General features: G+C 37.5%; 1 protein-coding gene across 5 annotated transcripts in view; it reads left to right on the top strand.

The window, feature by feature from the left end:
• CEP70 (centrosomal protein 70) overlaps positions 1–13,337 on the top strand; it is a 46,127-nt gene that overhangs the window by 17,603 nt on the left and 15,187 nt on the right. For 3 of the 5 annotated variants that reach the window (XM_043997951.1, XM_043997949.1, XM_043997952.1), the window contains 3 exons: positions 228–408; positions 8,541–8,710; positions 11,276–11,335. In XM_043997951.1, the coding sequence (XP_043853886.1) occupies positions 228–408; positions 8,541–8,710; positions 11,276–11,335 (411 nt within the window). The remainder of the gene's footprint in view (positions 1–227; positions 409–8,540; positions 8,711–11,275; positions 11,336–13,337) is intronic. The other 2 variants (XM_043997950.1, XM_043997953.1) reach the window with 1 other exon arrangement.

Genomic DNA, 13,337 nt, shown 5'->3' with positions numbered 1-13,337 from the left:
TCTATTTATCTTTTATGGTTTTGACAGATCAAGCCTCTTCTATGGGCTTAAAGTATTTGCATGTTAAAGGAAACCTTTTCTACCATTTTTAGCTTCTGATGTAAGGCAAAATGTTAAGAGTGGCTTAGAAGTTTGGAAAAACTGTTGAATATAAAATTGAGAAAATTCGTCTTTGACATGGATTGATGTTGTAACCAAGAGAAGGAATTGTGTATTTATTAAATCAGAGATGAACTGCAGCAAGAACAAATCCGAACTTTGCAGGAACAAAAACGAGCTGATGACTTGGAACAGATCGTGGATAGTGTGAAATCCAAAATCATTGAACTTGAAGAAGAATCTGTAGTTATGGTTTCCCAGCAACAGAATCAAGTGAAAGAATTTCAAAAAGATCAAAAAGCTGCACAGGTATGAGTGCTACACGTGTTTCTATAAGATTTCAAATGGCAAATGATTTATAAGTATGTTAAACCTATTTTGTAATTTATAGTAATGTCAATAATGATGAATATAGAATTAAGGACTTAAATTTCTTAAAGAAGATTAATTGGTAAGAAGTCCTTATTTAGCTTTGGTGATTGTGATAAAAATAAAAAATGAATATCATTTAATTCAATGATTATTTATTGAATGCTTATCCTGTGTTAGGCTGGTCAGTTCATCAAACAAGCATTTATTAAATGCTTACTGTGTACAAGGTGTTGTGCTAGGTTCTAGATACACAAAGAAAGGCAAAAACATGGTTCTTGTTCTTTAGAAGCTCACATTCAGATGGGAAAGGAAATGTACAAACAGCTATGCACATGCCACATATGTCCATTATAAATGGAGCGTAATCTTAGAAGGGAAGGCATTAGCTGGGAGTGGGGAAGAGGGGATGAGAAAGGCTCTTTACACCACATGGGATTTGAACTGAGTCTTTAAGGGAGGGAGGCAAGCCTAGAGGTGAATATTAGGAAGGAGAGCATTCAAGTCAGGGGGGACAGCCAGAGAAAATACACAGTTGGGAGATGGCATATTTTGAAGGGACAGCAAGGAGATCAGTATCATGGAAGGCATGTACATGGAAGTGTAAGAAGACTGGAAAGGTAGGAAGGGCAAGGTTGAGGAAGGCTTCAGATACCAGACCGAGGAGTTTATATTTGATTCTGAAGGGAATGGGATGCACATGAAACTATAGGTCTCTATAATGTACAGATTGTTCTTCTGTTCAGGAAGATAATAAAGTCAACCTCTAGCTTTCTTTCTTTTTTCTTTTCTTTTTATTTTGCAGGGCAGTGAGGGTTAAGTGACTTGCCCAGGGTCACACAGCTAGCAAGTATCAAGTGTCTGAGGCCAGATTTGAACTCAGGTCCTCCTGAATCCAGGGCTGGTGCTCTATCCACTGCACCACCTAGCTGCCCCCCCAACCTCTAGCTTTCAAAGCTTGCCTCTTTGTCTGACTTTTTTTCTGTACTTTACTCTCCATTTAGAAAAAAAAAAAAGGACTCCTCAGTGATTCTTCATTTTCTTTTCCCTTCCTTCCTTCCTTCCTTCCTTCCTTCCTTCCTTCCTTCCTTCCTTCCTTCCTTCCTTCCTTCCTTCCTTCCTTCCTTCCTTCCTTCCTTCCTTCCTTCCTTCCTTCCTTCCTTCCTTCCTTCCTTCCTCCCTCCCTCCCTCCCTCCCTCCCTCCCTCCCTCCCTCCCTCCCTCCCTCCCTCCCTCCCTCCCCTTCCCTATCTGTCCTTGCCTTCCCACTCCATGCAGAGGCAGAGGTTTGGTGGGAAAACATTCTAGGCAAGGGGGTAGTTTGCCATTGTGCTCTGAGTTCTTATGAGCCTGAAGGAATGAAATGTTATGCTACTTAGTTGAAAATAATTGCCTTATGTCAGCTACTTAAAATGCTGCATTTGTGTCTTTAAGGACTTTGTAATGATGAATGAAAAAGCATTTATTAAGTGCTTACTAGGGGCAGAGCATATAAAGATACAGATCAAAAAGGAATATGTTTCCTGGTCTTAAGGAGCTCACATTCTAGTAATATGTGTAGTAGGTTTCAGCTGCAAGTTAGAAGGAAAGGCCCTATGGTCCTTAGGGTATATTGGCAAAGCAGGTGGTAATTCATGTCTAAGGTGATTTCTATTGATAAAATGATAGCAGATTCTGATGTTGGAGCATTTGACAGTACCGAGGACTTTGGTGTCAAGAATTAGTTTTTCTGAGTCTTGTGTCACTGTGACTTCCTGGGATTGGAGTGGGGATGGGGAGCATTGCTATCTCTATTAGAGTCTGAGAGGAGGAGGTGGTGGTAGTTTGACTTGTGCAGCACATCCTGCATCTTGTCTCTCAGAATACATTGTTGCTTCAGCTAGTGATGGGGCTTAGGCAGCTGTAGGACCAGGGGAGATCTAGACTATACTTTGAGTCAAGAAAACCAATAGAGTAGACCAGGTTGGAAAGATTAGGCAGACAAGGCCCAGAGCTTGGGAAATCAGAGAGAATCCTCAAAAATAGCAATACAATTATGTAGTACTGAAGGTGATTTATTGTTATTTTTACACACCTACATTTCCTAATATATCCCTCCTTTTCACTGCATCCAGTAAACCATTCCCTGTGAAAGAAGGATAAAAAAAGGGGGGGGAAAGTACAGCTTAGCAAAACTAACCAGTGTTTCACCCAAGTCTGGTATGGTTTACAGTCATCCACATGCATTGTCCTTTGCCTCTTCCAAGAAGGGAGGAAAACACATTCTCATTTCTCTTCTTTGTGGTATGAGAGTTAAAGGTCTCTGATGTCAGAACATAAGCTCTGTGAAAGTAAGCACATAGTAAGTAGCCCCTTCATGAATGTTTGCTAATTCATTGATTAGGGATAAGCTTAGTCATTGGAATTTTAAGGCATTCCATTTCTTCTGTTGTCATTCTTTCCATTTACTTTATTATAGTCATTGTGTATATTTGTTTTCCTGCTACCTTGGTATCAGTTCATGTCTTCCCATTCTTCTCGGTATTTATCACAAATCATTATTTCTTGTAGCACAGTAATATTCCCTTATATCAATGCACCGCAACTTTTAGGCATTTCCCAGTCAACAGGCATCTACTTTGTTTCTAGTTTGTTGGTACTATAGAAAGTGGTGCTATAAATATTTTGGTGTATATGAGACCCTTCTTTTTCTTCCATTGACTTCTTTGATATACCTAACAATGGGATATCTGGGTCAAAAGGTATGGATGTTTTAATTAATTCACAGCATAATTCAAATTGCTTTCTAGACTGGTTGGTTCAGTTCACAGTGCCATCAAAAGTGTATCTGGGGCAGCTAGATGGCGCAGTGGATAGAGCACCGGCCCTGGAGTCAGGAGTACCTGAGTTCAAATCCAGCCTCAGACACTTAACACTTACTAGCTGTGTGACCCTGGGCAAGTCAATTAACCCCAATTGCCTCACTAAAAAAAAAAACCAAAAAAAACCAAAAAACAAAAGTGTTTCTGAAGGGCAGCTAGGTGGCTCAGTGGATAGAGCATTGGCCCTGGATTCAGGAATGCCTGAGTTCAAATCCAGCCTCAGACACTTGACACTTGCCAGCTGTGTGACCCCCGGGCAAGTCACTTAACCCCAATTGCCTCACTTTAAAAAAAAAAGTGCATCTGAGTACGTGTCTTTCCACAGTCCTGCCTGAATTGACAAGTTACTATCATTTGTCATTCATGCCAGTTTGCAGGATATGAGGTGAAAGCTTTAGTTGTTTTGATTTGCATTTCTCTTCTTATTAGTAATTTTGAGCATTCTTTCATGTAGTTGTTAATTGTTTTCAATTCTTTTGAGTACCGTTTGTTCATATGCTTCGACTACTTATGCATCAACCAATGTGTTGTTTTGTTTTGTTTTGCAACAAACATTTATTTTATTTTCCATTTACATGTAAGGGTAGTTTTCAACATTCATTTTCATAAGATTTAGAGTTCCAAATGTTTCTCCCTCCCTCCCTCCCTTTGCTCCCCCCTCCACAAGATCGCAACCAGGTTATATATGTACAATCCACAAGTGTTCTTTTTATCAGTTCTTTCTATAGGGGTGCATCGTAGGCTTCCTTCATTAGTTCCTTGGGATTGTCTTGGATCATTGCACTGCTGAGTGTAGTTAAGTCATTCACAATTGCTCATTGAACAATACTGCTGTCACTATGCACAATGTCCTCCCAGCTCTGCTCACTTCACTATACAGCGATGTTCATTAGTCTTTCCAGGGTCACCCTCAGAGGAAGATGTCAGTATCAGGGCCCCTATATCTAAAGCTTCCAAGAAAAATATGAATTGGTCTCAGGCCATAGAGGTGCTCAAAAAGGACTTTGAAGATAAAGTTAGAGAGGTAGAGGAAAAAATGGAAGGAGAAATGAGGGTGATGCAGGAAAGACATGAGCAAAAAGTCAACAGCTTGAAAAGTCAAATTGGCCAAATGGAAAAGGAGGTACAAAAGCTCTCTGATGAAAATAATTGCCTAAGAATTAGGATTGAACAAATGGAAGCCAGTGACTTTATGAGAAACCAAGACACAATAAAGCAAATCCAAATGAATAAAAAAAAAATAGAGGGCAATGTGAAATATCTTCTGGGAAAAACTGCTGACCTGGAAAATAGGTCCAGGAGAGATAATTTGAAAATTATTGGTCTACCTGAAAACCATGATCAAGGAAAGAGTTTAGACATCATCTTCCAAGATATTCTCAGGGAAAATTGCCCTGAAATTCTAGAAGAAGAAGCTAAAATAGAAATTGAAAGAATCCACCAATCACGTCCAGAAAGAGATCCCAAAAGGAAAACTCCTAGGAATATTATAGCCAAATTCCAGAGCTCTCAGGTCAAGGAGAAAATATTGCAAGCTGCCAAAAAGAAAGAATTCAAGTACTGTGGAGCCCCAGTCAGGATAGCACAAGATCTAGCAGCTTCTACATTAAAGGACTGGAGGGCATGGAATATGATATTCCAAAGGGCAAAGGAAATAGGATTACAACCAAGAATCACCTACCCAGCAAAACTCAGCATAATCTTTCAGCGGAAAAAAATGGGACTTGAATAAAAAAGAAGACTCAGATATTTGTGATGAAAAGACCTGAACTGAATGGCAAATTTGACTTTCAAATACAAGACCCTAGAGAACCATAAAAAATTGGAGCTGGGGGACATACCTGGGGTCATACAGTGGGCGACTGTCTTGTGTCTGAGGCTGGGTTTTGGCTGGGATCCCCCTGGGTCCAGGGGTGATGCTTTGTCCACTGTGTCACTTAGCTAGGTGATGACATCTTTAGGGTTAAATTGAGGGGTGAAGGGAATTCACTGGGGGAGGGGGAAGGGCAGAGGTGAAATCCCACAGAAACAGAAAAAGGCTTATGGAGTGGGCAAAGAGATGGGAGAGGAGCAGGGCAGTAAATGAATTTTACACTCATCAGAAAAGGCTCAAAGACCTTAAACTCATCAGAGCTGCCTCTAGGAGGGACTAACAGACACACCCAACTGGGTGGAGTAATCTGTTTAATCTGGGCAGTAAATGAGCCTAACATTCATCAGAATTGGCTCAAAGACCTCAATCTCATTAGAATTGGCTCAAGGTGGGAATAATGTACACACTCAATTGGGTGGAATATTCTCTCTAACCCTGCAGGAAAATAGGAGGGGAAGGGGATAAAGAGAGAGGGGCAAAAGAAGGAAGGGCAGAGTGGGGGAGGGGACAGAGAGAAACAAATCCCTTTTGAAGAGTGATAGGATGAAAGAAGATGGATAATAGAATAAATATCATGGGGAAGGGAAACAGTTAACAACAGTAATCATGAAAAAAGAGAAAAGGGGGAAAATTGTACAAAAAATATTTACAGCAACTCTTGGTGGAGGCTAAGAATTGAGAATCAAGGGAATGTCCATCAATTGAGGAATGATGGAAAAAGCTGTGCTATATGATTGTAGTGGAATGGTCTTGTGCTACAGGAAATGACAAACAGGATGATCCCCGAAAAACCAGTGTGTTTTAGTAATGTGTTGACATTAGTTTTCGATATATGCCTTTGATATTTGGCACCTATTAGAATTATATTATACAAACTATACCCCCCATAAGCCACTTCCATTTTTATTTTTAAAAATGTTTTATTTGTGCAAAAGGTTTTTAATTTCATGCATCCAAAATTATGTATTTTATTTTTTTGTAATTGTCTCTGTCCCTTTTTTCCCTTTTTTTTTTTTAATAAAGTATATATTCTACAGGAGAAAAAGTTAAGATTTCTGGCTTACTTCTCTTCCATTTTTTTGTAGATTAGGATATTTGTTCTTCTCTATATCTGTGGCTTTTTTTTTTTTTTGGCCATTCTCCATGATCTTTCAGATGTTACTAGTGGCTCAGCAGTAATACTTGCCAGTTTTTTCAGTACTCAAAAAGTTGAAATCCATAGGGGACAGATGGGTACTTTCTTGTTATTTTCTTACTTATCAATTCCCAATTAGCCATTTTATTCTGTTCTTTCTAGTCCAAAGATGTCTTTGGCAAAGAAAGCAAAAACAAAAGAAGAATTGAGCAGTTCTGGTGAACCTTTCTGATTAGTTATCATTGTCCCATCCACTCCAAGCAGTGGTTCTCTCCCTCCTCTTTGCCCTATTATAGCTTTAAAAATATCTTTTTTTTGGTCTTTAGCTAGTCTCAGCTCATTCTGAGCTTTAGCACTCCTGATGTTATTATTATTCTTATAGCACTATTCTACACATTCATATTTATAATCTATTATCACTTTTTCTTTCCATCTTATGTACATGTCTTAAAAATCTAAGTTGGTTATAGAGTGACTGCCCTATACATCCTTCCTTATTGGCCATGTCAGGAATACAGATGTACACTCATTGCAAGAGACTGTAAAATTTTCCCTTCTGTCCGGATATCATGGAACTGATATCACTCCTTGCCATTTAAACTGCTTGTGGATGATTATAACTCTTTTCATTAATATCTTGACATTCTCTTTAGAAGCTCCCAGTAGTGTGATAGCTATGCTTATTTGCCTTTTGTCTTACCAGTTTTCGTTAATTACCCTGTCTTAGCAATCCCCTTCTTAAATCTTTCTTTTCTTCAGCTTCTTTTCAGTATTTCTTTTTTATCTGCAACCATTTAAAAAATTAAGCCCTTCTCCCCTTCCTTCAAATCAACTTGTGCTTCTTCAACTTTTACTTAAATTTTCTGAAATTCAGTTTTTGGACTTCTTTAAAATTTTAGTCCTCTTCTAGTCACTTTCATAATTACTTTTTCCTTATTTAGTTCAAAACCTCCTCCAGCCCTCTGCTGCCACATAGTTTTCTAACCAGTAATTCCTTTTACAGCAATCCCATATGACCTTGGGCTAGTCACTTAAATTCCCTGGGCCTCAGTTTCTTCAACATTATATATTAGGTGACCTCTGAATTTATACTAGGTTTGAAAGGATCCCTCTAGTTCCAGATCTTGTATCCTAAGTGGTCCTGCACTCTCTTGTTGGAAATCGCTATACTTCTAGTATTAGTAGTTTTAGTAATATGCAGGCAGCAATGTGGCAAGTTCAGAGCCAGCCTTGGACGACTCACTAAGCTGTGTGACCTCAGGCAAGTCATTTAACCTCTCTTTGCCTCAGCTTCTTCATCTATAAAATAGAAATAATAATAGCATCTACCTTCCAAGATTGTTCTGAAGACCATATGAGCTAATATTTATAAACTTTTGCAATCCTTAAAGTGCTATATAAATGCTACCTATTATTATTATTAGATACTGTTCATCCTCTGGTTTCCTTGACCTGGACTCTGCCAACCTGCCATACTTAATGGTATTCTTGTTACTCCCCCCCCCCCCCCCCCCCCCGTGGGTGTCCAGTGAATCCTGTTTTTTAAGGGAAAGGACTCCCATTACCTTTATCTCTGTTCTTTGAGATAAAATGGTTATGAATGATGTGATACATTCCTAAAAACTAAGGTAAAGTTAGCTAGATTTTTGAGATGCTATAGACTAGCTTTCTCTTTTTCATCCTTGGGCATGAGCACCCCACCCTTACTCCCCAGCCCTCTTCTCTGGTTCTGCACTCTTTTTTTTTTTTTTTTTTTGCGGGGCAGTGGGGATTAAGTAGTGACTTGCCTAGGGTCACACAGCTAGTAAGTATGTAAAGTGTCTAAGGCTGGATTTGAACTCAGGTCCTCCTGAATCCAGGGCCGGTGCTCTATCTACTGTGCCACTTAGCTGCCCCCACTGTGCCACCGAGCTGCCCCCTCTGCACTCTTAAAAAATTTTTCGTGTAGTGCTTTTTTTGTTATCATTTTGTCATTTTAATCGTATTTAGGGGAAAAAATGCCTTTCTGACAAGAATGTGTAATTAATCACATAAAATGTTTTTGGAGTTGAAACTACTGAAGAATAGGGATGATATTTGGGTTAGAAGCAGTATATGCAGAGAAGGCAGGCATTAACTGTAGCAATGGTATTTTTGGATTACTCCAATATGCAAATACTATGTCACATTCATGCCATAATTGGTGGTTTGGTTTTGTTTTACAGACAAAATATCATCAGTGTGAACAAAAATGGTTGGAGCAACAAAAGACTCTTTCTTGTTTGCAGAAAGAAATTAAAAAATTACGGAAAGAGGAAGAACTTCGTGTTGCCTCTCAGAAAAGAGTTTTTAACCGGCTTTGCAAACAAGCAACGCAGACTGTCGTGGATAAACAGTAAAGTTTTCTAGTTAAATTAATACATAATCACACTTAACTAGGATTTTAAAAATCTACTTTGATTCAAATTTTTTGAATTTTGATCTCTTTTGATTTTTATAATTCAATTTCAGATAGCTATTAGGTGAACTGTTTTGCCTTTTTGTATTGAGCAGTAGTGAAGAATTTTCTTTCTGTTTCAAGGATCACTGGCAAAAAATCAGGCCCAGACCAGTTGCAAATTAATGAAAACTGAAACTAGGGTTTTTTGAAAGAGAGAGAGGTAAATATAAAATATTCAACTCATCTGGCTTTTAAAGTAAGAACAGGAAACACATTTTATTCAGCAAAAGATACAACAAAAATAGTAATAGCAAGACAAAGTAATCAATATTTGGAGAAAAGAATGAAAGAAGGGATAAAAAAAGTTGAGTAAAAATAAAGGAGCACTGGAAGAGTAAAGGAGGGGGCAGTGAGAACAACAGACAGGAAGAAAGAGAGGGAGAGGGTACTCAGGTTCTGGGGAAAGGCCAACATTTCCTTCTTGTTCAATTCCTGTTCTAAATAGACCCCACTTTTTAGGGTCTGATCTTTTGGTGCCATCTTCCCTCCCTGCTTGGAGAGGGTCGGATATCTTCATTCTGGCAGCTAGATAATGCAGTGAATCTTCACCAATCACAACTTCCCCCTTCTTCATTTCACCTTCTACCCTATCCCAACCTGCTCTGGGTTATATTGCATTTGGAAAAATGTGATCCTGTAAGAACCTTTCCTTCTCTGACAGGAGAATTTTTAATGATTAACCTTAAAGTGGGCATGTGGGTATGAGGCATGTAGCCAACAATTTTATAGGTATTAAGTTGTGCTAAATGAAACTGAACTGGTTTAAATTTCCTACCATGTTCAGAAGTTTCTCACCTCCAATGTTTTATAATCCCCAGAATTTAGATGAAAATAAGTTTAAATTTAGTGATAAAGAGAATAGTTTAAAACAGTTAAGCTATGTATTGTATAGTGAACTTGTTCAGAATGTTTTTTTAATTCTAAATTTAATTAATTTCAAATAAGTTTTATTGGTGCCTTTTATTTTTCATCATAGTTGTTTACAAATAAATGTTCCCCTATTCAATCTCCATAACCTTGCTCTCTACCCCTCCCCCCCCCCACCTTATTGAACTCTCCTTTATAACAAAGAAAACCTAAAACCAACAGGATATATATGTTCTGTACTGTGATGTTTAAAATCGAAATTGTGTGGTCCCCTTAAATTAGAAGCTTTAGCACTAGTCTTTATTAAAGCATACCAGGTATTCACGTGGAGTTCAGAAAGTTAAGAAAAGGCCTATCTAGCCTAGAGTTCCAGCCTGGTCTGTTTTTTCCTCAAGTCCTCCGACATGAGCCTGCTTCAATCATGAACTCCCCGAAAACTGAGTGTGGAAGCTTTTTATAGATCCAGAGCACAGGAGGGCCTTACACACTGCTTCAAGCTGATTGGTTAGCATCATCCAAATCCTTTGGCTCACTGGACTTGAAGGTGGTCTTGAGTTAAGTTCGAAGTCTTTAGCTTCTGAGAGCAATACCTTCTTATGGGCTAGCCAGGTGTGATTACAAACTAGTTAACTTGAAGTAGGCTAATCAGCAATCAATCACTCTCACTTAATTCAGTCAGTTTAGATTAATCTCCGGGTGGGCCTTTGAGTATCCCATTATTTTATCATAGTACTCATAGTCCCCAGTGTTTATACCAATAGGAGGAATGTTTCATTATCTGTTCTCTGGCACTAAGATTCATAAAGATAATTGTTAAATTTCTAGGGTCTTGTTAATAACTACTATAGCTCTATCATTGAGATTTGAGGCTTCTAAGAGATGTTCCCATTCCAATGGCTTTGTATTCCTAGATTAGAAATTTTGACACACAAGACTGCTTTTTGTTGATGAATTAGGGAAGTGATACCATTCTTTGTCATCCTTAATGTATCTAGAAAAGATGAGTCATTTCAGTTTAAATGTCTTAAAATTCATAAGTTTGTTAAAGTATTTTTATAAATAGATGATATTTTATTTGACAATTTATTTGAATCTCTTACAGTCTTAATTGGGAATATTATGCTTACATAAATTTTGTAAATTTTTTGAACAGTTGAGAAGGACTTGTCTTATAAGGGATAAAAACAAGATAAATTTCTTTTTCTGCAGCCTCATTTCAGGAAAATGCTGTATGAAAAGTATCATGTTATTTCATGTCTTCAACAGTAGAGAATTCAACCCTAGAAATTCCATTAGTGATCATGAAATTTAAAGTGACGGGCATTGCTTCTTTAAGATTTAGGTTAACATGATTAATTCTAAGTAAAAAAAAGGGGAGGGGCTTCTGGTTATTTTTAAATTCTTTGTTGGTCTTGATATATAAATTATGAACTGTTGTATAACATTGCCCTGGCAATGGGGCATTAAATAGAACATATTGTCATGCTCTTTTGTTAATAAAATTATTACTGAATTTTGAAATCATATACCAAAAATCATACTGTATGTAATGCAACATTCAGGAAAACTTTGAATGTATTTTATTTTTTCCAGGTTGCTTATCCTGATTGATTATTATGAATCCAAAATTAGAAAAATTCAAAAGGAGCTAAGGTAGAATTAAATCCAATTTTAAGAAAAAAAATGATTAGGTATTAAATGGTTGCTTAAATGTTCATGCTGTCTTTTGAAATTTTGTTTTGGAAATTGACCAGCATTTGACACCACAAACAAAGTTCATAAAGGCATTCTTAGAATGGCCTTGTGTAGTAATGTTAAGTTCTGTGTTGCTAAGAGTATAAAGTCTTTTCTTTTTAGTTTGTTTGATTTAATTATAGGTTGCATCCATTTATATGTGTGTATATATATATATATATATATATACCCACACTCTCAGTAATCTTTATTCAGTGCTTAATGGATATATAGCTCTGAACTGGGCATTCAGCAAAATGCCTAATTATGGATACAGGTTTCATATAAGGATAAGGCTCAAAAGTAAAAAAAGAAAAATTAGGTTTGTAGATATGAACAGAACTATTATCTATTATTAAGGAATGAGCTCAAAGAATAGATGCTTTTGCCAACTTAAAACAACTGAACCATATCCAAGGCAAAAGTAATCCAAGGAGATGAGTATATTCTATTTGGAGGCCAGTATCCCATAAAGTACCTTTCATATGAGGACGTCCATGTACTTTATAAGTATCATATGCTTATAGATATGATTTTCTGTTTTTTATAAATGTTCCAGTTAGAGCATTGATTTTGTGACTTGTCTGAACTGCATAGTGGCAGAAGTCTCACTTCACACCTTGTTAGGTAATGGTGGTCATAACTACTTGTATCATCCAACCAAGGAAACCGTATCATTTCTGAAGTTGTGTTGTATCAATTATCTTCATTTCCATTTAATTTAGATTTTCATCTCAAGTTGAGCACTTTAGTATGTATATAGTGATGTGCAAGGTGACAGTAGTGCATACAAAGAAGTATAAGATCCTCATGAAGTTTTGAATCAACTTGGGGAAACAAGACAGAAACTTGGGAGAATGTTTAATTAAACAGTAACAGTTCATGATTAAAAATAAATTAAAAACAATGGAAAAGATGCCACACAATAGCCAAATTAATGTCATAGCCAGTAAATTCCGAGGGAGAGGTCATTCTATGCTGGAGTAGCCAGGGAAGGTTTTATGAGGATTTGAACTTGGTCTTGAAGGATTTAGAGGAGTGGGAGAGGAAGGGCATTAGAAGGGTTTGGCTTTGAACAGTATAGCCATAAGCACAAAAGGACAAGTCGTGAGATGGGAAGGCAAAAAACAGGGATAAACCATGAGAGATAAAGCTGCAATAAAGGAAAGAACTAGAAGATAAGACAAGAAATGTCGGTTGCAGGTAAGGCTTTAATTGTCAGGAATCACTATAAAGATTTTTGAGGAGTATAGTAACATGGGGCAGCTAGGTGGTTCAGTAGATAGAGTGTCAGGTTGGAGTCAGGAAGATTCATCTTCCTGAGATCAAATCTGGCCTTAGACACTTACTAGCTGTATGACACTGGGCAAGTCACTTAATCCGGTTTGCCTCAGTTGCTTCATCTGTAAAATGAACTGGAGAAGGAAATGGCAAACCATTCCAGTATTTTTGCCAAGAAACCTCCATGGGATAACCGAGAACAACTAAATAGTAACATGAGGAAATATTTCAGGAAAATTAATCTTGCATGACTGTGTGTGTGTGTGTTGTGTGTGTGTGTGTTTTAAATGGGCATTTCAGACAGATAATGAACTGGACTGAGAATTGAATAAGAATAGGAAATTGGCCTAGATTGCTGTTGGGAAAATACAGTGATTTCAATGATCCCCAGCATAAGCTTTTCTTTTGAACACCAATATTCTCTCAGTCATAACACATGACTGAATTACAAAATCCTGCAATCTCAGAAGAATCACAGTATTAAGTGAACTAAAGGGAAATAGAAGAAAGACACATGGTTGACATAAATATGCTATGGCCTGTCACAAATATAACTTGCCTATGAAATGTGTCATGAGTCATCATGAAGGAAATTTCAGTGTTGAAGGATCTTAGATCTAGGTAGCCCAATGGATAGAGC

The sequence above is a fragment of the Dromiciops gliroides genome, chromosome 3, assembly GCF_019393635.1.
Source record: "Dromiciops gliroides isolate mDroGli1 chromosome 3, mDroGli1.pri, whole genome shotgun sequence".
Taxonomy (NCBI): domain Eukaryota; kingdom Metazoa; phylum Chordata; class Mammalia; order Microbiotheria; family Microbiotheriidae; genus Dromiciops; species Dromiciops gliroides.
Note: the sequence above shows the minus strand (reverse complement) of the source record. Positions and strands in the feature narration are given on the sequence as shown.